The sequence below is a fragment of the Chiloscyllium punctatum genome, chromosome 1, assembly GCF_047496795.1.
Source record: "Chiloscyllium punctatum isolate Juve2018m chromosome 1, sChiPun1.3, whole genome shotgun sequence".
Classification (NCBI taxonomy): Eukaryota; Metazoa; Chordata; class Chondrichthyes; order Orectolobiformes; family Hemiscylliidae; genus Chiloscyllium; species Chiloscyllium punctatum.
The window spans coordinates 151523605-151546506 of NC_092739.1; the positions used below are offsets into that span (position 1 = coordinate 151523605).

A 22902-nucleotide genomic window follows, 5' to 3' on the forward strand; every position below is an offset into this window, starting at 1 on the left:
TGTAATATCCAGAAGTCATAATATTTGATTTTACAACAGACTGTACATAATTATATTCAGAATGTTTTTCTACCCTCCACGCCCACATCCCACTAAGATATCTTTATTGGAGGAGCCTAGGTTCATGGTGTTGGACACCACAAGACTCAACAAAGCAGCAGAGAATACGAATGAAATCAGTGACAGCAATTTGGGGTTTCAGGAATAATAGCCTGCAGAAAGATGGAAAGGCTTAGGAAGCAGAGAACCCACACTTCTGAGGATCTAGGAGAATAATGTGGAGCAAGAAGCACACCAAATAATTGCATTACAACACAATGAGAAAGGAAGTAGATAGTGTAGACATTTGGAACTTACAAGGAACAAGGGAGAAATGCCAAGGAGTAAAATGGTCACAGTAATATCAATCAAATAGTGGAAAACAGGATATGGTGTAGTCGGACTGATGGTACAGCTTTTGGAGTTCATATATTTGCAGTTGGAGACGGAAGCTGAAAAGTTGCTCTTGGACCCAGTTCCTGTGCTGGGTCAGCTGTTCGATTCCCTGCAAATGTAAATGTTCTGAGTACTGGATTTAAGGTAATCTTCCACTTTTACGCTATTAGTCCCAATGTAAAAGCTCTTGGAACTGATACAGCTGCTTTAAATGAAGAGTAACTGGATTTCCAATAGCCTATTTTATTCAGAATTATTTCTGAATAACCTCTCTGTCACTAATAGTATCACTTGCAGATGTGTGGAATCTCAATTATTTTCAATATGAAAAGAAATTAAACAAAATTAATTTTTAAAGATTGTTTTGGTGTTGAAATTTATGATTAGATTAGATTACTTACAGTGTGGAAACAGGCCCTTCAGCCCAACACCGACCCGCCAAAGCACAACCCACCCACACATTTACCCCTTTGCCTAACACTATAGGCAATTCACCTAACCTGCACATTTTTGGACTGTGGGAGGAAACCCACACAGACACGGGGAGAATGTGCAAACTCCACACAGTCAGTCACCTGAAGTGGGAATTGAACCCAGGTCTCATGGTGCTGTGAGGCAGCAGTGCTAACCACTGTGCCACCGTGCCACCCAAAAAGCTGCTAGGTTTTTGAAATATACATTTGGTAGGAGAGTAGTCTGAATTGGGTTGTGAGATTCCTTACCTCATCCCACACATTAAGCTCACCCAGCAGCCTTTCCCATTCCAGGCAGTAACTGCATCCACAGTGCTGGGCCTACTTCTCCTGCTCTCTGTTACTGCCTGGTAACTTCCTCACCTGCATCAGGTAACACCCTGCAAGGGTGGTGATTGGCTCTTATCTTAGACATTCCCCAAGCTATTGGCAGGGGAGTGATGAACACTCTGGATGTGACCTCTACTGTGGACTTCCCACCACACTGATTTTTCAGCTTCTACTTTAATCCATTGTGTTGAGCCCAATCTCTATTTTGCCATCTATAACATTATTAAACATGAAAAATATTCTGTGGTTTTTATTTCCTGTTTTGCTGTCTATGAGAATTCTTCAATGCGATCGGCTGCTTGGTCTCCTTGAAGACATTGCTGCTGCTGAATGCTGGAGATCCTCTTGAGCTGAAGGCAGGATGATAGCAAAAGGTGAAACTGACGGCCACAGAGATCCTATGGACAAAGTTCTTCGAAGCTAATGGCAAATGACAGGCCATGTTATGTATAGTGCAGAAACAAAAAATTTGGTCTAACTGGTTCAGGTCAGTGTTTACACATCACAGGAGCCTTCTCCACCTGACCTCACCTATTGCTTGGATTTGCTTTTGTTTCCATTGGGAATGTTGGTCACCTTAGTATTGTACTCAGCATCCTGGGCTGTCTTAGAGAAGGTTACAATGGATACCATGTCCTCACCAATGTCCACCTGTGTCCTCCAGCGCCGGCAGATGAGCAGCTTCTTCAGTGCCCGCTGGAAGTCACGGTTGAGGAAGGCATAAAGCATGGGGTTGATGGTGGAATTGCAGTAGCCCAACCATGTTATGACTTTAAAGACATGGGTGATAACATCGCTGGTCGACTCGGCACCATGGACTGCTAGCCAGACATTAAAGACAAAGTAAGGGAGCCAGCACATGACAAAAACCGAAATGATGATGCTCATTGTCCGCGTGGCTTTGTTTTCCAGCTGTAGGTTATTTGGCCGCTTGCTATTGGGGTGGTAGTGGAGGTCCAGAGTCTGTGCCATAATCCGGCTGGATTTCAGGCGGGATGCCCGGTAGATGAAGAAGTACATGCTGCACATGATCAGGAAGGGGATGTAGAATGCCAAGGCAGATGCCACGATAGCGAACGCCCAGTTGGTCACAAAGACGCATTCTGTCCCTGCATCAAAATTGACGCCTGGTATCTCGTTCCATCCTTGCATCACGGGTAGAAACGATATTAATGAAGAGTAGACCCAAATTGTCACTGCCATTATGATGCATCTGCAAAAATGATAAAACATTTCTCTTAGCAGCAGGAATATGCTATTAAACTTGACAAGGCAGCTGGACATCACTGAGGCACTTGGGAAAGTTTGAGCATTGGGCAGTGGGAGAAATGGTAGAAGGGCATGGGCAGGATCGCGAGAATGCTCTTTTCTGTAGTTACCCACTGTTTGACCTGAAGAGGATTGCAGAGTTTTTCTTTTCTAATAAATCAACATTTAAGCAGAAAGGTCTGTTGATAGTGTGGGAAGGTTTCAGAAAATTCAGTTGTTTTCAATCCTGCCACCAGCTGCCCACATCCCTCAATCTAATCCTCATTCAGAGGCATCTAATTATTAGATTTCCTAAAGTGTGGAAACAGGCCCTTTGGCCCAACAAGTCCACACTGACCCTCCGAAGAGTAACCCACCCAGACCCATTTCCCTCTGACTAATGCACCTAATACTATGGGCAATTTAGAATGGCCAATTCATCTTTGGACCGTGGGAGGAAAACCAGAGCACCCGGAGGAAACCCACGCACTCACGGGGAGAATGTGCAAACTCCACACAGACGGTCACCCCAGGCTGGGAATTGAACCTGGGTCCCTGGTGCTGTGAGGCAGCAGTGCTAACCACTGAGCCACCATATCTTCTGAATCCCTCAGATTCAAATCCAGGATTGTAAGGAAAATGCAGACAAGTGGATTTGAGGTTGATCAGATTAGCTATGATCTCAATGAATGGCAGAACAGACTGATTGGGCTGAATGGCCTTCCTATGCCCCTCCCTCATAAATGCTTTCATAACTCCCCTTCTGTCTAAGGAAAAGCTCTAGTTCTTTACTTACTTTTAATATTTACACATCCCAGCATTTAAACCTGGCCTGTATTAAATTAGTAAGATGGCTGTCTGTGTTTGTACCCATGAATTTAAAAAACCAGGTCGAATCTTTGAGTCATTACATGCAGCTAAGCATCACAACAACTACTGATATTTAGATAACAGCTTTACTTAAATTCCTCATAAGGAGGGATGTAGTTGTATTGGAGCTGTATTGTTCAGGGTAGGTTCACAAAATTGATTCCAGAGATGTATGGTTTGTTTTACGAAGATAGATTGAGCGGTTTAGGCCTATCCTCTGTGGAGTGTAGACGAATAAGAGATCTTATTTAAAGGTAGAAGATTCTTAGGAGACTTAACAGGATAGAGACAGAAAGGTTGTTTCCCCTTGTGAGACAGTCCAAGACAAGAGGATATAATCTCGGAATAAAGGTCGCACATATAATCAAAGACGAAGAGCAATTTCTTTACTCGGGAAGTACTGAATCTATGGAATTCTTTACCACAGAAGGCTGGTATGTGTGGGCCATGAAGTACATTCAGGGCTGAGAAAGACAGAGTTTTAGTCAATAAGGGAATCAAAGGTTATAGGGAAAAGGCAGGAAAGTGAAGTTGAGGATCGTGATCTCATTGAACAGCACAGCAGACTCAATGGCCTGGATGGCCTACTTCTGCTCCCATGTCTTATGGTCTTTTGATTTTGATTTGATTGTGACTTGTTGTCACATGAACTGAGACACAGTGACACATTGCAGCCATATTTGCCTCCTGAGGCCTGAGCCTGCTCTCTGTGCAGCATGACACTTAGCAAAGGGATCAGTGGATGAACTTCAGTAATTGAGGAGAATTGGCTGTTGAGAATTTACACACATAACTCGCGGCTAAGATTCTGTTGTCTTTTTGACAAAATCTTTTGTTCCCCTCCTGATTACCCTTCACCCTAACAGCTATGCTTGTCAGTTCAGGGATGAGGCCAAAAGCATAGATTTTGTAAGGGATGTGATCAGAAAGGGACGAAGCGATTTAGGATTTATCCCGGGCTTCCCTGCACAAGGATGCTGAGCCTGTCGACGGCAACAACAACATCAAAGAGTTGTGATGAATTTGCATCTTTGAAATTGTAAAACAACCCCAAGTGATTCACAGGAGGGTTATCAAATCGAATTTGCCACCAGACCATACAAAGGGATAGCAGGACCTCTGACCACAAGTGTAGCCAAAGAATTACATTCTAAAGAGCATCCTAAATGAGCAGAGACGGGGAGGCAGAAGTCTCAGAAGCAAATTCTGGACCTTAAGGATCTAAAATCTGCCAGATCTCAATACGTTCAGTGATTTCGACTCTCTTTCTACAACCCTGGGAGCGAGGACCGTCTCACTCCACCCCTGCTTCATATTTACAAAAACAGCAACTGCTCCATATTGATGCCAATAGTTAAAAGTAACTGCAATTTCTACATCCTCTTTGACAGAGCAGTGTCTAACAAAGGCACCAGGTCTTTGACAATACACATCAAAACCACGATATTCTACAAGTAATTGGAAGGCACCATCAGCACTTATGAAACATGATGATTACTATCATTACAGAGAAAGGATTTGAATGATCAAAAATACCAAATGCACCGATAATTTTCTCACTGAAAGCCTGAGCAGGGAGTGAAAGAGTTTCACTGACCTTTTGCGGGACATCCTCTTCGGGTAGTGGTAAGGAGTGACGACTGAGCAGTACCGGTCCAAGCTGATGAAACACAGAGTGACGATGGACGCCGTGCAGAACATGACATCGAAGGAGATCCAGACTTTGCAGAACTGTCTACCAAACATCCACACTCCAGTTACTTCATAAATAATACTGGAAAAGGAGGGACACATAGGTTTGACAGTGATACAGTGTGGCACTTGAGTACAAGTATCTAAAAGAACTCTGCCTCCATAATATTTCATTTTGATTTTTCTTGACTGAACTACATTTAAAATAGTAAAAGTCTGAAAATGGCTCTTTTTTTCCTGATGGGATTGAATAAAGTAGATGCAGTCGAAGTGTTTGTATCAAAATCCAAAACTAAGGGCAATAAATGGAAGAGTCACTAATAAATGGAATAAGGAATTTGGAAGATATTTCTTTAATCAGCAATGTTTGAAATGTGGAATTTTCAGATATAGGGAGTCATTTAAGCATTCAAAGGTCCATTTAAAGGGAAATAAGATAAGCAAATGTGCAAAGGATGAGAAGGGGATTTTGATATATTTAGGCAGAGCGTGAGGACGCTTGTACAGTATATGAATGCTGCTTTAGACCAGTTGGGCAGACTGGCTTGCTTCTCTGATTAATGCAATTCCACTGAGAAATGCAAACTGATTCCATAAATTACAGAATTATCACAGGATTGCATGTACCATTGTTCTATTTCAGCCACTAATATGTTTGGTCCTTGTTCGGACAGGTTATGACACACCTCATGGGCAGGAGGACTTGAACCTAGAACTCCTAGCCCAAAGGTAGGGGCACTAGCACTGCACTATAAGACCTTTCTTATATGTTCTGTATAGCTGATTAGATTTGCACTCGATTGTGTGATAAATGATGGAAACTGATAGAGCCATAGAATCCCTACTGTGTGGAAACAGGTCCTTCGGCCCAACAAGACCACTTCAATGCTCTGAAGAGTAACCCAACCATTCCCCCTACCCCATATTTACCCCTGACTAATGCAAGAGAAAGTGAGGACTGCAGATGCTGGAGATCAGAGTCAAGAGTGTGGTGCTAGAAAAGCACAGCAGGTCAGGCAGCATCCGAGGAGCAGGAAAATCGACGTTTCGGGCATAAGCCCTTCATCAGGAATTCCTGATGAAGGGCTTATGCCTGAAATGTCGATTCTCCTGCTCATCGGATGCTGCCTGACTTGCTGTGCTTTTCCAGCACCACACTCTTGACCCTGACTAATGCAACTAACCTACACATTCCTGAACACAGCCAATTCACCTAACCTGCACATCTTTGGATTGATGGAGGAAACCGGAGCACCTGGAGGAAACCTGTGCAGACACGGGGAGAATGTGCAAACTTCACACATCGCCCGAGGCTGGAATCGAATCCGAGTCCCTAATGCTGTGAGGCAGCAGTGCTAACCACTAAGTCACCGTGCCGCCCTAATGGGGTTCTAAATGGGAGATTATCAGATGGGGACATTGGCACCAGTTTCTGTGCTCTTATACATTTGTTGAGGTTCTTTCACTGGCTATGACACCAAAGCAAAATCATTCAGTCCTGTGATCCTTACTGCCTATTCTATGCCTGTCAATCAAGCTTCTTTTCCAATAGTTAATTGGATCCAAATCAGATGCCTTCACTACCTGATGGACAGTCAGGTTCAGAGGTTGGCACAACTGTCTGGAGGATATCCTGAAAGGTACCCCAGCTCCCCTGTCATGTTGGAAGTTTTGGATGCTTATTAATGCTCAGTTTGGGCCCATCATCACCTTCATGTTCAACCTGGAGGCCTGACGGTGCCTCAGAGAGAAGACATCGGGCTTCAAACGAACTTAAGGTCAGTGACCTGAAGTGTTTGTTAACCCCACTCCTCTCTCAGCAGGTGGTGTCTGCCACCAGCTCATGCATCACCCAAAACTCTTGACACTCTTTGAGCCTCTGTCTCCAAACCTCTACCATTCCCTCAGTTCAGCTCTACCTATGTGCATCTTTGTTGCAGTAACCCTCAGATGTGCTGTCAAAACCTGGAATCTACCTCCAGCAATTAGGAAGAAAACAGCAGGAAGGACGGTATTGGAACTGCAGGAACCCCAGAGAGGATGGTGTGTGTGTGTGTGTGAGATCTTGGCTCCTGACGTGCATTGACACACCATTGTTCCAGAAAATCTATTAAATATCATATCGTTTTCAAGAATCCATGTCACCTATTGAATTCAAAACACATGCAATTTTTCTACTTCTCCCACTATTAAGCTTTCAGAATGGCTCATTTGTAGCCTCAGTGACGATTTTCTGTCCCTTGCAAGAATCGTTGAAAATATATACATAATATGAGCGAGAAATGCCCAACTGATATACAGAAACAAATAAACGATGGAAATCCCCAATAGAGCAGCCACAATCTGCAGAGAGAAACAGAGTTAACGTTTTAGGTCAAGGTGACCGTTGGTTATGAATTGGCACTTTTTGCTTTTATTTCACACTTCCACACATCTGTTGTCTTTTTCCATTGATAGACAGAATGGAAGTCACTCTATTATCTGAGACTTTCCTGGCAGGTCTTTGAGGGAGCTGATGGAATTTGTTTTTATGCATGGACTAAAGATTCTGCTGAAACGGCTGATTATTCTGCCCAACTGGTCTAGATCAGCATTTATGTATCACACAACCCTTTTCTGCTTTATCTAAGTGCATCAACCTAACCTTCTATTCCTTCTCATTTGCTTATCTCGCTTTCCTTCCAGTGCACCAAAGCTTCAATGACTCTCTGTGTCAGCATCATTTGGATAAACACCTCCCCACCCCAATCTCAAGGCAAGTTCCAGTGTTCTGGATTTAAATTCCCAACCCATTTGCATCTTTAGCTTTTAGCTTTGTCCAAGTGTATGGATACGTTAAACAAATAGTAGACTGGAGGCATTCCACCTCTGGCCCAGAAGTGTGTCAGGAAGATTTGATCTGCCAGGTATTTATTAGAATCTATCAACACATTTCACTGCTCACCCACGCTGTTCACAACTTAATGCTTGCATTATTCAAACACCAGCCATGATGTGAAGAATGTACATTTGTAGAGGATGCTGAAAGAACAAGACAGCAATACAGAATTTTAATTTTTTTAATAATCTGTTCCCAGAATACAGGTGGCAATAGCTTGCCTGTTGTTATTCACCATCCCTAGCTACCCTGACAACCAACTAGTTTGCTTGGCAACTTCAGAGGTTGCTTCAAATCCACAGACAAGGACAAACATAAAAATATGTAGAAAACATGAGCAGGAGTAAGCGATTTGGTGCTTTGAACCTCTTCTACTAATCTGTTAACATGGCTGAGCATCCAACTGAAAGCAATTAGCACAGCTGCCTCACAGCGCCAGGGATTTGTTTCCAGCCTCGGGCAACTGTCCTGAGGAGTTTGTATATTCTCCCCGTGCCTGCGTGGGTTTCCTCCACGTGCTCCAGTTTCCTCCCACAGTCCAAAGATGTTCTATGTGCAGGTCAGGTAGATTGGCCATGCTAAATTGTCCTATAGTGTCCAGGGATACGCAGGCTAAGTGGATTAGCCGTGGGAAATGTGAGGTCATAGAGCTTTGCAGCACAGAAATCGATGCTTTGGTCCAGGCCAGCCAGGTCTCCCAAACTAAACTAGTCCCACTTGGCTGCATTTGGCCCATATCCTTCCTAACCTTTCCTTTTCATGAACCGGTCTACATGACATTTAAATTAGATTACTTTCAGCGTGGAAACAGGCCCTTCGGGCCAACAAGTCCACACCGCCCCGCCGAAGCGCAAACCACCCATACCCCTACATCTACCCCTTACCTAACACTACGGGCAATTTAGCATGGCCAATTCACCTGACCTGCACATCTTTGGAGTGTGGGAGGAAACCGGAGCACCCGGAGGAAACCCACGCAGACACGGGGAGAATGTGCAAACTCCACACAGTCAGTCGCCTGAGGTGGGAATTGAACCCAGGCGTCTGGCGCTGTGAGGCAGCAGTGCTAACCACTGTGCCACCGTGCCGCCACAGTGTTGTAACTGTAACTGCATCTGCCACCTTCACACACGAACCATCCTCCAGATAAAAGCATCGTCCCTCAGGTCCCTTTTAAATCTTTATCTTCACACCTTAAAAAAAACATACCCTCTAGTTTTGAACTCTCCTTGCCTGGGGAAAACATCTTTGCTATTCTCCTTATCTATGCTGCTCATGATTTTATAAACCTCTATACGGTCACCTCTCAACCTCCCAGGCTCCGGTGGAAAAAAGTCCCAGCTTATCCAGCCTCTCCCTGTAACTCAAACCCTTCAGCCCCAGTAACGTCCTTGTTAATATTTTCTGCATCCTCTTCAATTTAATAATATTCTTCCTACACTACTCCGAAGGGTGGAGAGGGGTGGGTCTGGATGGGGTGGGTTGGTGCAGACTTGATGAGCGAAATGGCCTCTATCTGTTCCTGCTTTCTCCCTTTGGGGAGGATTGTATGATTCTGTTCCTGTTTTCTCCCTATATCGTTTATCCATCCTTCTTGTAAACGTTCAATGTTTTGGCCTCAACCACTTCCTGCTGGAGAGAACTCCAGAGTATTGGATGGGAGGTCCTTGATCCACAACAGGAATGAGTCAATTTTAATGGTTCTTAAATTTTCTTACAAAGATGCCAGACCACAAATGTACCAATTTATTGAGTTCAGTTCCCTCGTGGGACTCATGAGCTGGGACCCCAACTGTTTATGATATATATTACAAATATGCTACACGTATGCCTCGGTACACGTGACAATAAATTCAGTTCAATTCAATTTGATATATATTAGTGAACTGGAGGAAGGAATGAATTTGCAGACAACAGTAAATTAGGTGGAAATGCAAGAAGGAGGTGAACAATTTACAGTGAGATATTGATGGGTTAAGTAAATGTGCATAAAGTTGGCAAATGGAGTTTAATGTGGAAAAATGTGAAAAGTTGGAAGGCAGTACAAAAGAACAAAATATTATTTAAATGGTGAAAAACTGCAGAAAACTATAGGAGAAAGGGACTTGGAGGGGCTTCTGCACGAAACACAGAAAGCTAGCATTCAGGCGCAGCAGGTAACCAGGAAGGCTAATGGAATGTTGGCCCTTATTTCAAGGGAGTTGGAGTGTAAGAGTAGGGACGTCTTACTGCAACTCTACAAGGTGCTGGTGAGACACATCAGGAGTATTGTGTGTAGTTGTGGGCGAAGTTCAGAGAAGATTCACTGTGCTGATCCCCCTGTTTGGAGGGACTGTCTTATGAACAAAGGCTAAACAGATTGGGACCCTACTCACCAGAAGTTAGAAGAATGAGAGATTATCTAATTGAAACAGATAGGATACTTAAGGGTTATGACAGGGCTAATGCTGAGAGGATGTTTCCGTTCGTGGGAGAGTCCATGACCAGAGGGCACTGTCTCAGAATAAAGGGCTGCCAATTTAAGACTGAGATGAGGAGGAATTTCTTCCCTCAAAGGGTTGTGAGTCTTTGACTTCCTTGCCACAGAAAGCTGGGGGTGGAGGGGGAGGCAGAGTCTTTTTATGTATATGTGTATGTATATATAAGGGGAGTTAAGGGTTAAGGGGAAAGGGCAAAAACTTAAACATAAGGAATTTTGGAGTAGCCATGATCATACTGAATGGCGGAATAGGCTCGATGGATCGAGCAGCCTACTCCCGTTCCCATTTTCTATGATCTTGTGGACAGAATTACTCCCTGATGCCCATTGCTACAGGGCAGCTGCTTGGTTTACCAAGTGCGGGAGTGTGCAGGAATTACTGCACCATGAGGAAGGGTCAGTGGTCAGTAGGACCTCTTTTGCATGGCTAGATAAGTGCAGAGAAAACCCAAGCAAATGCAGATTGCTGGCCTCACAGTTAGTAAGGTGAGTTTGTCAGCATTGTAAGTGCACTGAACTCAGCGCATCATTGTGTTCACACCTCAGAATCACTCCGACTGCAATACAGAGATAATTTGTGCCCCTTGTTCCATTTGCTGGCAAAACTGCTCTTAGCACAAACCAATTTCCGAACACTTCACATTCTATCCGTGCAGTAGAATGCTCGAAACCAGCTGACATAGCTGAGAGGCTCTTCAGGGATGGTTCAATTAGTTGCAAAATGCTCTCGGCATGAATTTCCAAAAGACATAAGACAGGATCACAAGTACATTAGCTCCACTTTTAAAGGTCTGTTTGATTTGTGACCATGCTGAATAAAGTACGTTCATTTCATAACTGAATTTATTGATTGCAACACTTCAAAATTCCACACGATACACTGGATACTGCCAACAAAATCCTCAGAGCTAAATCTAGAAAACATAAATGGGTTTAAGTTAATCCAGGAGATGATTGAGTTTCTGATATTTATTTCTGATCCTAAGTCTCCCTAAAATGGTGGTACTGTCCCTAATTCTTCAGCTGCTGAAGTCTACATGGAAAAAGTACATACCGTGAACCCATTTTTATGGAGTCACTTTTATCATTTTAAGTATATTCAGATGTATAATGTTAGTTTTAAGAAGGATTTCCACAACTTTACCTATGATGGATGTCAAACTCATTGAACTGCCATTATTATTTCACTAACATTCCAAGAATGACATCTGCTTGAATTTCTCTGCAACATTGAATATTTTATGAATGGTCTATGTTATTATTCCTGCAATTTTTCCCTCTTGCCCTTTCTTAATGCTCAGGGCCATCTTTCAGGGCTCTGAGATTTCGTCACTCTGAATCTTCACCATTGTTTGGCCACCATGCTAATGGTCACATGAGTAGTGCCATAACTTGTAAGAGGGCTTTCAAGAAGGTTCAGAGGTTTACCAGGAGATTTTGAAGGATGGAAGATTTCGGATGTTAAGGGGAGTTGGAAAAATTAGAATCCTGACAAAATAGACTCCTCTCTTGCGTAGGCACTGGGTGGTTAGCCTTATCTATAGGGGATTTTAGGCATCTCTGCCTATTAGAGAGAGAGAATGATTTGGACCCCTGATCTTGACAACCCCACACAGTCATTTGACACGTCTAAGCCTCTGGACTGAGATTGGATACAGCCCTCGACATACTGTTATCCTGTTGTGCTGGATTCCTATTGGAACAGGGAACAGAAATCTGTTTACCCTCTTGATTGATCACTGCTGATAACCATGACATGCTTTTTGCGCACACCAAGGAGTAGAGTAAGACAGAACTGTCAATCTTTAAGTACTTGAGAGTGTGACGCTAGAAAAGCACAGCAGGCCAGGCAGCATCCGAGGAGCAAGAAAATCAACATTACGGGCAAGAGCTCTTCATTCCTGATGCCTCCTGACCTACTGTGGTTTTGCAGCGCCACACTCTTGACTCTGATCTCCAGCATCTGCAGTCCTTACTTTCTCCTTACCTTTAAGTACTGACTGAGGCGGTAAAGCACAAATGAAGGAAGGCAGAGATGCTGTGAGCATTCAAGTAGATGCAAGGTAAGTAACAAGCAAGTGAGATTTCCTGAGATGCACCATGGTCCAATCCATGAGGTGCTTGTCCCTAAACACAGTACAAATAAAAGCAGCCCATCTATTCCAAAGTGGAGAACTGTATTGTAAGTGAATTAGATATGTGCCCGAATGGTGCAGTGAGGCTGGTACATGTCCGATGCCAACATTTGGATGGGATTGTATGCAATCTCAGCCCTTGGAGTGTACCCTGCAATGTTGTGGCTCCCCAAAATGGAGAGCTGGAGGAGCAAGTGGTGAACTGGAGCCACCAGATACCTGCACTGACATTCATGTTGGAAATTGTCTCTGTCTTGTTTGAATCTGTGCATGGGTGAAAGGAAATATTAATGAGGCAAGATTAGATAATAATGGCATGCAAATACCCATTCACCACAAACTAGCAAGATTGTCATTTCACCATTCCAAACTTGGTCGCAGACTCCTTTTTTTGATTGCCAAGAATCTCATTTTTCTGATTTTGCCATATTTTTCCAATTGGCTTGCCATTACCCTTGTTTATTCAGGCACTGAATCATTCCCCCTCTGTCTTATATTAGTCCTTGTATTCTCACATACTAAAACTACGGAATTTTTCAGGTTTGCACATAGCCCTTGTTCACAGTTACTTCAAAATTCACACATGTTCTGCCTGTACCAGACAATTCTATTGCATAGCAACCCAACATTTACCTTGTTTACTGGCTGCTCTTCTCTGACCGATAATATTTGTTAATGTTCCTTTATACTCCTATATTTCAGCTTGCAGTTTAATGTGACTTAACTATCATTCACGCTGAGGTTTTTAATTTGTTCACATTATGGTCAAAGCCAACATCTCATCCTCATTCCTAAATGTTCCTGAGATGATGGTGCACAGCCATTGCAGTCGGTATGCTGTGGATACATTCATAGCATTGACAGATTACATTATTCAGAATTCCAGCTTTCACATTGTGTTACTTTTGCACTAAAGTTCATGTTGTGAAGGATGTTTAAATTAGGTTTATCTCTTCAAATTTCATCTGTATTTTATTTTTCTCTTAGTGTAATTAAAAACACCTTGTTGTTAATCCTCACCCACTTTGCCACTTATGTTTTCTAATGACTTGAGGCTGATAAGTCAAAGGAAGGGCCTAAGTGCACTTTGTAAGTTCAAGAGGTTAAATTCGGAAAGCTAAAATCTGGGGAAACAGTTTCAGCCACGTTTTTCTGTCCTAAACACCTCACCCTGTTATCTCCTCACTCACCTTTGCGCAATCACATGACAGCATTTTCTTGCTTATCAACTTTATCTTCTGCCCTGTCACTTTATGTTATTAATTACCCCCAAAACATATTCACCTGAATTTTCCAACAACCTGACAATCATTATCCCAGTAATAATTGGAGGTGGGATTGATGCTCCTGCAGAATCCCCGTCACAACACAATCTGAAGGATTTTCCCAAGAATTCAAACTGCCTCCTGATTGCCTCCTCCTCTATGTATGCAGCCTCCAATTAATTTGTAGAAATGGATGGTTCTGATGAAACTAAGCAAATAGTTACTCAGAAAAAATGAGATTATTGAATATATAGTCTCGCTAGTCTTATTCAGTTTCTATGTAACTTGCTGGCTTTCCCTCAGTTTATTGTTTCCCTTATTATTTTTTGTTCATTTTTGTTCGTTTTTAAGTCTTGCAGAGTCCTAATTTATCACTAAACTTTGATACTATTTTTGTGAGTTTAGCGCAATTGTTTCCATCCTTAGTTTCCTATTCTCAAAACTTAAATGCTGAATTCTACCATGTTATGGTCACTGCTCCCTAAAGGATCTTGTATTCTGAGATCATTTATTAAACCTGCCTAATTACATGATTGCTAGATCCAAATAACCTGCGGTTGGATCCACAGCATCCTATTTCAGGGAACTGTCCCCCAGACACACGATGAATCCTTCCTCATGGCTATCTTTGCCAATTTGAATTTTCCAGTCAATATTGACATTAAAGTCAAACTGGAGATCCAAACACAAACTGAAGACCTTATTTTCTCTTTGAAAACAACCAGCTGCTTTGTTGAGAAAGCAAATATCAACCAAACCCTCTAACCAATGGACTCCTTGAGATGCCTTAACTTTCTTGAGTCATCCCTTCACTCTGGGTATTTTGTAGTCAACCTGTTGTAATAATAAAGATTTGGAGATGCTAGTTTTGGACTAGGGTGGACAATGTCAGAAGTCACATGACAGCAGGTTATAGTCAGGTGATGAAGGAGCAGTGCCCTGAAAGCTTGTGATTTAAAATAAACCTATTGGACTCTAACCTGGAATAGTAAAGATGTTATTGCACACCTTGGAAGCAGTTGGGACTTTAACCAGACCTCTTGGCACAGAGGTAGGGATAATACCTCTGCATCAGAAGGATCTCTAAACTCCTGCACTCTATTGTACTTAGGCGCTCTATTTCTTGGAGTTAAGTACTTATACTTGTTCCACATGAAGAGCCTACCTCACTCAATAACAACAGGTTCCAGTTTCAGCCAGTTCTTAATGAGGCTGCTCTCTCAATGCAGCTCTTGAAAATGAGCCGGCCTCAAGGCTCGCAACCATAGAATTTAAAAGCTGTCTCTTTCCCTTTGAGCAAACTATAAATATATATTAGGTTGGCACAGATTGAAGAGTTAGACACTTTCTTACCCCAGTCAATGCACAAACCTGGTTTGAAGTTGTATTGGGAATTTATGTGTTCCCAACATGAAGGCTCACTCAGAAATAAGGTTCCAGTTTCAGCCAGTTCTTAATTAGGCTGTTCTCTCAATGCATAAAAGTAACTTTAACTGTCCATGCTTATCCTCACAGCTCTTGATTCTATTTCCACTGGACTATTGCCTCAGCATTCTTTTTTTAAAAAGGTATTAAATGATGTATTATTAAGCACATGACCGAGTATTAATTCTATGCAGGAACTTGGGTGCTTTTAATCTTACATTTTGCCTTCCTGTGGTTAAAATTGCCTTATTCTGTGCTAACATTTCACAATGAAAGGACTTCTTTCATCCATTTTTCACAGTTCCATGTTTCATAACAGCATCATTTGAAATTATAAATGCTCTGTAATAACAAGGTTGAGAAGTACTGAAACAAAAGAACTATTTTCCACTGCGGTTAGCTGGTCTGAAAAAGGGATAAGGTCGAGAGGGCATAGGTTTAAAGTGATGTGCTAAAAGAAGCAATGCTGAAGTAAGGAAAAACTTTTTCACACAGTGAGTAGTTGGCATCTGGAATGTACTGCTTGGAAATGTAGTGGAGGCAGCTTCAATTGGGGCATGTAAGAAGACATTGGATGATTATTTGGATTGAAATAATGTACAATGGTATGGGGGAAAAGCAGCAGATTGGCATCAGCTGATGACACTCCTTTGAAGAGCTAGTGCAGACACAATGAGTTGAATGACCTCCCTCTGCAGTAACAATTCTATTATTCTGTGAACTTGGATCTGCATTTTCCCCATTGGCCTATATTCTGTTAAGTAGACTGGAAAATAGTGTGCTGATTTAATGGAGGTCTTTAAAATGATGAAATCATTTGATGGACTGGATGGAGAGAAGCTATGCCTGCTGTGAGGGTGGGGGAGGATTTCAGGACAGTAGACAACACCTTAAAATGAGTGCTGGGCCGTTTAGCAGTGCAATCAGGAGGCACTTCTTCACATGTTAATGGAATATGTAACTGAATATTTTAGGACCCACATCAATAACTTTTTGCTACCTTGGAGTTATCAACAGATATGGAGCAGTGATAAAGTAAAAGGAATTAAGGTACAGAATAATCACACTCTGCAAATGTAATTATAAATCAATGTTTGAAAAAGCTGTAGGGTGTAGAAAATATGCTCCTGTTCCCAAAGAACAAAACTGTTCTCCTTCACTCCTGGAGGGTGACTTCTGCATTGACTTCTCTCTTCCACGCTGTTAGTCCAAACAAACTGGCTACCTATACAAGCGAGAAAGTTAAGGGCAATAGATACCAGGGAGAACCACCACCCGCAGGCTCCCCTCCAAACTACACATCATTACATTGCATTCCTTCACAATCGCTGGGTCAAAATCCTGGGATTCCCTTCCTATCGGCACTGCAGGTGTACATGCACCAAAATAATGGAGCTCCCTTTCTATCGGCACGGCGGATGTACATGCACCAAAATCCTGGGGCTCCCTTCCTATCTGCATTGCGGATGTACATGCACCAAAATCCTGGGACTCCTTTCCTATCGGCACTGCGGATGTACAAGCACCAAAATCCTGTGACCCCCTTCCTATCGGCACTGCGGATGTACATGCAGTAAAATCCTGGGGCTCCCTTCCTATCGGCAACGTGGATGTACATGCACCAACGTCCTGGGTCTCCCTTCCGATCGGCATTGCGGACGTACTTGCACCAAAATCCTGGGACTCCCCTCCTATTGGCACTGCAGGTGAACATGCACCAATACCCTAGGGCTCTCCTCCTATCGGCACTGAGGATGTACATGCACCAAAATCCTGGTACTCACCTCCTATCGGCACTGCAGGTGAACATGCACCAAAATCCTGGGACTCCTTGCCATTAAGCATTGCGGATGTACATGCACCAAAATCCTTGGGCTCCCTTCCTATTGGCACTGCGGATATATATGCATCAATATCCTGGGACCCTCTTCCTATTGGCACTGCGGATGAACATGTACCAAAATCCTGGGACTCCCTTTCTATCGGCACTGCGGATGTATGTGCACCAAAATCCTGGGACTCCCATCCTATCAGCACTGCGGATGTATGTGCACCAAAATCCTGGGACTCCCATCCTATCAGCACTGCGGATGTACATGCATCAAAATCCTGCAACTCTATTCCTATCGGCTCTCCGGGTATATAGGCACCAAAGTCCTGGGGCTCCCTTCCTATCGGCACTGCGGTTTAACATGCACCAAAATCCTGCAGCTCACCTCCTATCGGCATTGCGGTTTAACATGCACCAAAATCCTGCGGCTCACTTCCTATCGGCATTGCAGATGTACATGGAGCAAAATCCTGGGAAACCCTTCCTATCGGCATTGCGGATGTACATGCACCAATATCCTGGGACTCCCTTCCTATCGGCATTGCAGATGTACATGGAGCAAAATCCTGGGAAACCCTTCCTATCGGCATTGCGGATGTACATGCACCAATATCCTGGGATTCCCTTCCTATCGGCACTACGGATGTACATGCACCATAATCCTGGGACTCCCTTCCTATCGGCATTGCGGATGTACATGCACCAATATCCTGGGACTCCCTTCCTATCCGCACTACGGATGTACATGCACCATAATCCTGGGACTCCCTTCCTATCGGCACTACGGATGTACATGCACCATAATCCTGGGACTCCCTTCTTATCGGCATTGCATTTGTACATGCATCAAAATTCTAGGTCTCCCTGCCTATCGACACTGCAGGTGAACATGCACCTAAATCTTGGGACTCACTTCCGATCAGCACTGCGGATGTACATGCACCAAAATCCTGGGACTCCCTTCCCATCGGCACTGCAGGTGAAAATGCAACAAATTCCTGGGGAACCCTTCCTATCGGTACTGCAGCTGAACGTGTACCAAAATCCTGGTACTCCCCTCCTATCGGCACTGCAGGTGAACATGCACCAATATCCTGGGGCTCCCTTCCTATCGGCACTGCAGGTGAACATGCACCAAAATCCTGGGACTCCTTGCCATTAAGCATTGCGGATGTACATGCACCAAAATCCTTGGGCTCCCTTCCTATTGGCACTGCGGATATATATGCATCAATATCCTGGGACCCTCTTCCTATTGGCACTGCGGATGAACATGTACCAAAATCCTGGGACTCCCTTTCTATCGGCACTGCGGATGTATGTGCACCAAAATCCTGGGACTCCCATCCTATCAGCACTGCGGATGTACATGCATCAAAATCCTGCAACTCTATTCCTATCGGCTCTCCGGGTATATAGGCACCAAAGTCCTGGGGCTCCCTTCCTATCGGCACTGCGGTTTAACATGCACCAAAATCCTGCAGCTCACCTCCTATTGGCATTGCGGTTTAACATGCACCAAAATCCTGCGGCTCACTTCCTATCGGCATTGCAGATGTACATGCACCAATATCCTGGGACTCCCTTCCTTTTGGCACTGCGGATGTACATGCACCAAAATCCTGGGACCCCTTCCTATCGGCACTGCGGATGTACATGCACGAAAATCCTGGGACCCCCTTCCAATTGGCACTGCAGGTGTACATGCACGAAAATAATGGAGCTCCCTTCCTATCGGATTTGCAGGTGAACATGCACCAAAATCCTGGGGCTCCCTTCCTATCGGCATTGCGGATATACATTCATCAAAATCCTGTGACCACCTTCAGCATTGAGGATGTACACGCACCAAACTCTTGGGGCTCCCTTCCTATCGGCACTGCAGGTGACAGGATTACGGTGTCCCAGGATTATGGTGCATGTACATCCACAGTGCCGATAGGAAGGGAGTCCCAGGATTTTGGTGCATGTTCACCTGTAGTGCCGATAGGAAGAGGGTCCCAGGATTATGGTGCATGTACATCCGCAGTGCCGATAGGAAGGGAGTCCCAGGATTTTGGTGCATGTACACCTGCAGTGCCGATAGGAAGGGAGTCCCAGGATTTTGGTGCATGTTCACCGGCTGTGCTGACAGGAAGGGAGTCCCAGGATTTTGGTGCATGTTCACCTGCAGTGCCAACAGAGAGGAAGTCCCAGAATTTTGGTGCATGTTCACCTGCAGTTCCGATAAGAAGGGACTCCCAGGATTTTCGTGCACGTTCACCTGCAGTACCGATAGGAAGGGAGCCCCAGGATTTTGTTGCATGTTCACTTGCAGTGCCGATAGGAAGAGATTCCCAGGATTTTGGAGCACGTATATCCGCAGTGCCGATAGGAAGGGAGTTCCAGGATTCGGCTGCATGTACATCCGCAGTGCCGACAGGAAGGGAGCCCCAGGATTTTAGCGCATGTACATCTGCAGTGACGGTAGGAAGGGAGTCCCAAGATTTAGGTGCATGTTAACCTGCAGTGCCGATATGAATGGAGTCCCAGGAATTTGGTGCATGGACATCCGTAGTGCAGATAGGAAGGGAATCCCAGGACTTTGGTGCATGTTCAGCTGCAGTGCCGATAGGAAGGTAGCCCCAGGAATTTGGTGCATGTACATCTGGAATGCCGACAGGAAGGGTGCCGCAGCATTTTGGTGCATGTACATCTGGAATGCCGACAGGAAGGGCGCCGCAGCATTTTGGTGCATGTACATCCGGAGTGCCGATACGAAGAGTGCCCCAGCATTTTGGTGCATGTACATCAGCAATGCCGATAGGAAGGGAGTCCCAGGATTTTGGTGCATGTACATCCACAATGCCGATAGGAAGGGAGTCCCTGGATTTTGGTGCATGTATATCTGCAGTGCTGATAGTAAGGGAGTCCCTGGATTATGGTGCATGTACATCCGCAGTGCCGATAGGAAGGGAGTCCCAGGACTTTGGTGCATGTAAAGCTGCAGTGCCGATAGGAAGGGTGTGCTAGGATTTTGGTGCATGTACACCTGCAGTGCCGATAGGAAGGGAGTCCCAGGACTTTGGTGCATGTAAAGCTGCAGTGCCGATAGGAAGGGTGTGCTAGGATTTTGGTGCATGTACACCTGCAGTGCCGATAGGAAGGGAATCCCAGGATTTTGGTGCATGTTCCTGCAGTGCCGATAGGAAGGGAGTCCCAGGATTTTGGTTCATGTTCACCTGCAGTGCTGACAGGGAGGGAGTCCCAGGATTTTGGTGCATGTTCACCTGTAGTTCAGATAGGAAGGGACTCCTAGGATTTTGGTGCATGTTCACCTGCAGAACCGATAGGAAGGGAGCTCCAGGATTTTGGTGCATGGTCACCTGCAGTGCCAATAGGAAGGGACTCCCAGGATTTTGGAGCATGTATATCCGCAGTGCCAATTGGAAGGGAGTTCCAGGATCAGGTGCATGTACATCCGTAGTGCCGATAGGAAGGGAGCCCCAGGATATTGGTGCATGTACGCCTGCAGTGCCGATAGGAAGGGAGCCACAGGATTTTGGTGCATGTACATCCACAATGCCGATAGGATGGGAGTTCCAGGTTCGGGTGCATGTACATCCGCAGTGCCGATAGGAAGGGAGCCCCAGGATTTTGTGCATGTTCATCAGCAGTGCCGATACGATGGGAGCCCCAGGGTTTTGGTGCATGTTCACCTGCAGTGCCGATAGGAAGGGAGCCCCAGGATTTTGGTGCATGTACATTCGCAGTGCCGATATGAAGGGAGCCCCAGGGTTTTGGTGCATGTTCACCTGCAATGCCGATAGGAAGGGAGCTCCAGGATTTTGGTGCATGTACATCCGCAGTGCCGATAGGAAGGGGGTCCCAGGATTTTGGTGCATGTACACCTGCAGTGCCGGTAGGAAGGGAGTCCCAGTATTTAGGTGCATGTTCGCCTGCAGTGCCGACAGAAAGGGAGCCCCAGGATTTTGGTGCATGTACGCCTGCAGTGCCGATAGGAAGTGTGTCCCAGGATTTTGGTGCATGTACACTTGCAGTGCCGATAGGAAGGGTGTCCCAGGATTCGGGTGCATGTTTGCCTGTAGTGCCGACAGGAAGGGAGTCCTATTATTTTGGTGCATGAACACCTGCAGTGCCGATATCAAGGGAGTCCCAGGTTTTGGTGCATGTACATCCGCAATGCTGATAGGAAGGGAGTCCAAGGATTTTGGTGCATGTACATCCGCAGTGCCGATAGGAAGGGATTCCCAGGACTTTGCTGTATTTTCACCTGCAGTGCCGGCAGGAAGAGAGTCCCAGGATTTTGGTGCATGTACATCAGCAATGCCGATACGAAGGCAGCCCCAGGGTTTTGATGCATGTTCACCTGCAGTGCCGTTAAGAAGGGACTCCCAGGATTTTGGTGCACGTTCACCTGCAGTACCGATAGGAAGGGAGCCCCAGGACTTTGCTGTATGTTCACCTGCAGTGCCGACAGGAAGAGAGTCCCAGGATTTTGGTGCATGGACATCCGCAATGCTGATAGGAAGGGTGCCCCAGCATTTTGGTGCATGTACATCCGCAGTGCCGATAGGAAGGGGGTCCCAGGATTTTAGTGCATGTATATCCGCAGTGCCGATAGGATGGGAGTTCCAGGTTCGGGTGCATTTACATCCGCAGTGCCGATAGGAAGGGAGCCCCAGGAATTTGGTGCATGTTCACCTGCAGTACCGATAGGAAGGGAGCCCCAGGATTTTGATGCATGTTCACCTGCAGTTCCTATAGGAAAGGAGTCCCAGGATTTATGTGCACGTTCACCTGCAGTACCGATAGGAAGGGACTCCCAGGATTTTAGAGCATGTATATCCGCAGTGCCGATAGGAAGGGAGTCCCAGTATTTAGGTGCATGTTCGCCTGCAGTGCCGACAGAAAGGGAGCCCCAGGATTTTGGTGCATGTACGCCTGCAGTGCCGATAGGAAGTGTGTCCCAGGATTTTGGTGCATGTACACTTGCCGATAGGAAGGGTGTCCCAGGATTCGGGTGCATGTTTGCCTGTAGTGCCGACAGGAAGGGAGTCCTATTATTTTAGTGCATGAACACCTGCAGTGCCGATATCAAGGGAGTCCCAGGTTTTGGTGCATGTACATCCGCAATGCTGATAGGAAGGGAGTCCCAGGATTTTGGTGCATGTACATCCGCAGTGCCGATAGGAAGGGATTCCCAGGACTTTGCTGTATTTTCACCTGCAGTGCCGGCAGGAAGAGAGTCCCAGGATTTTGGTGCAGGTACATCAGCAATGCTGATACGAAGGCAGCCCCAGGATTTTGATGCATGTTCACCTGCAGTGCCGTTAAGAAGGGACTCCCAGGATTTTGGTGCACGTTCACCTGCAGTACCGATAGGAAGGGAGCCCCAGGATTTAGGTGCATGTTCACCTGCAGTACCGATAGGAAGGGAGCCCCAGGATTTTAGTGCATGTACATCCGCAGTGCCGATAGGATGGGAGTTCCAGGTTCGGGTGCATTTACATCCGCAGTGCCGATAGGAAGGGAGCCCCAGGAATTTGGTGCATGTTCACCTGCAGTACCGATAGGAAGGGAGCCCCAGGATTTAGGTGCATGTTCACCTGCAGTACCGATAGGAAGGGAGCCCCAGGAGTTTGGTGCATGCACATCCGCAGTGCCGATAGGAAGGGGGTCCCAGGATTTTAGTGCATGTATATCCGCAGTGCCGATAGGATGGGAGTTCCAGGTTCGGGTGCATTTACATCCGCAGTGCCGATAGGAAGGGAGTCCCAGGATTTTGGTGCATGTACACTTGCAGTGGCGATAGGAAGGGTGTCCCAGGATTCGGGTGCA

The 22902-nt window shown here is 45.2% G+C and overlaps 1 protein-coding gene across 1 annotated transcript in view; it reads right to left on the minus strand.

Moving 5' to 3' along the window:
- Positions 1-1084: 1084 nt before the first annotated feature.
- The window catches only part of LOC140482728 (histamine H2 receptor-like), a 55585-nt gene continuing 33767 nt past the window's right edge, over positions 1085-22902 (minus strand). Inside the window, exons 3-4 of the mRNA XM_072580291.1 lie at positions 4954-5130; positions 1085-2451 (exon numbers count right to left, since the gene is read on the minus strand). Of these exons, the coding sequence (XP_072436392.1) occupies positions 1770-2451; positions 4954-5130 (859 nt within the window). The 3' untranslated portion in view covers positions 1085-1769. The remainder of the gene's footprint in view (positions 2452-4953; positions 5131-22902) is intronic.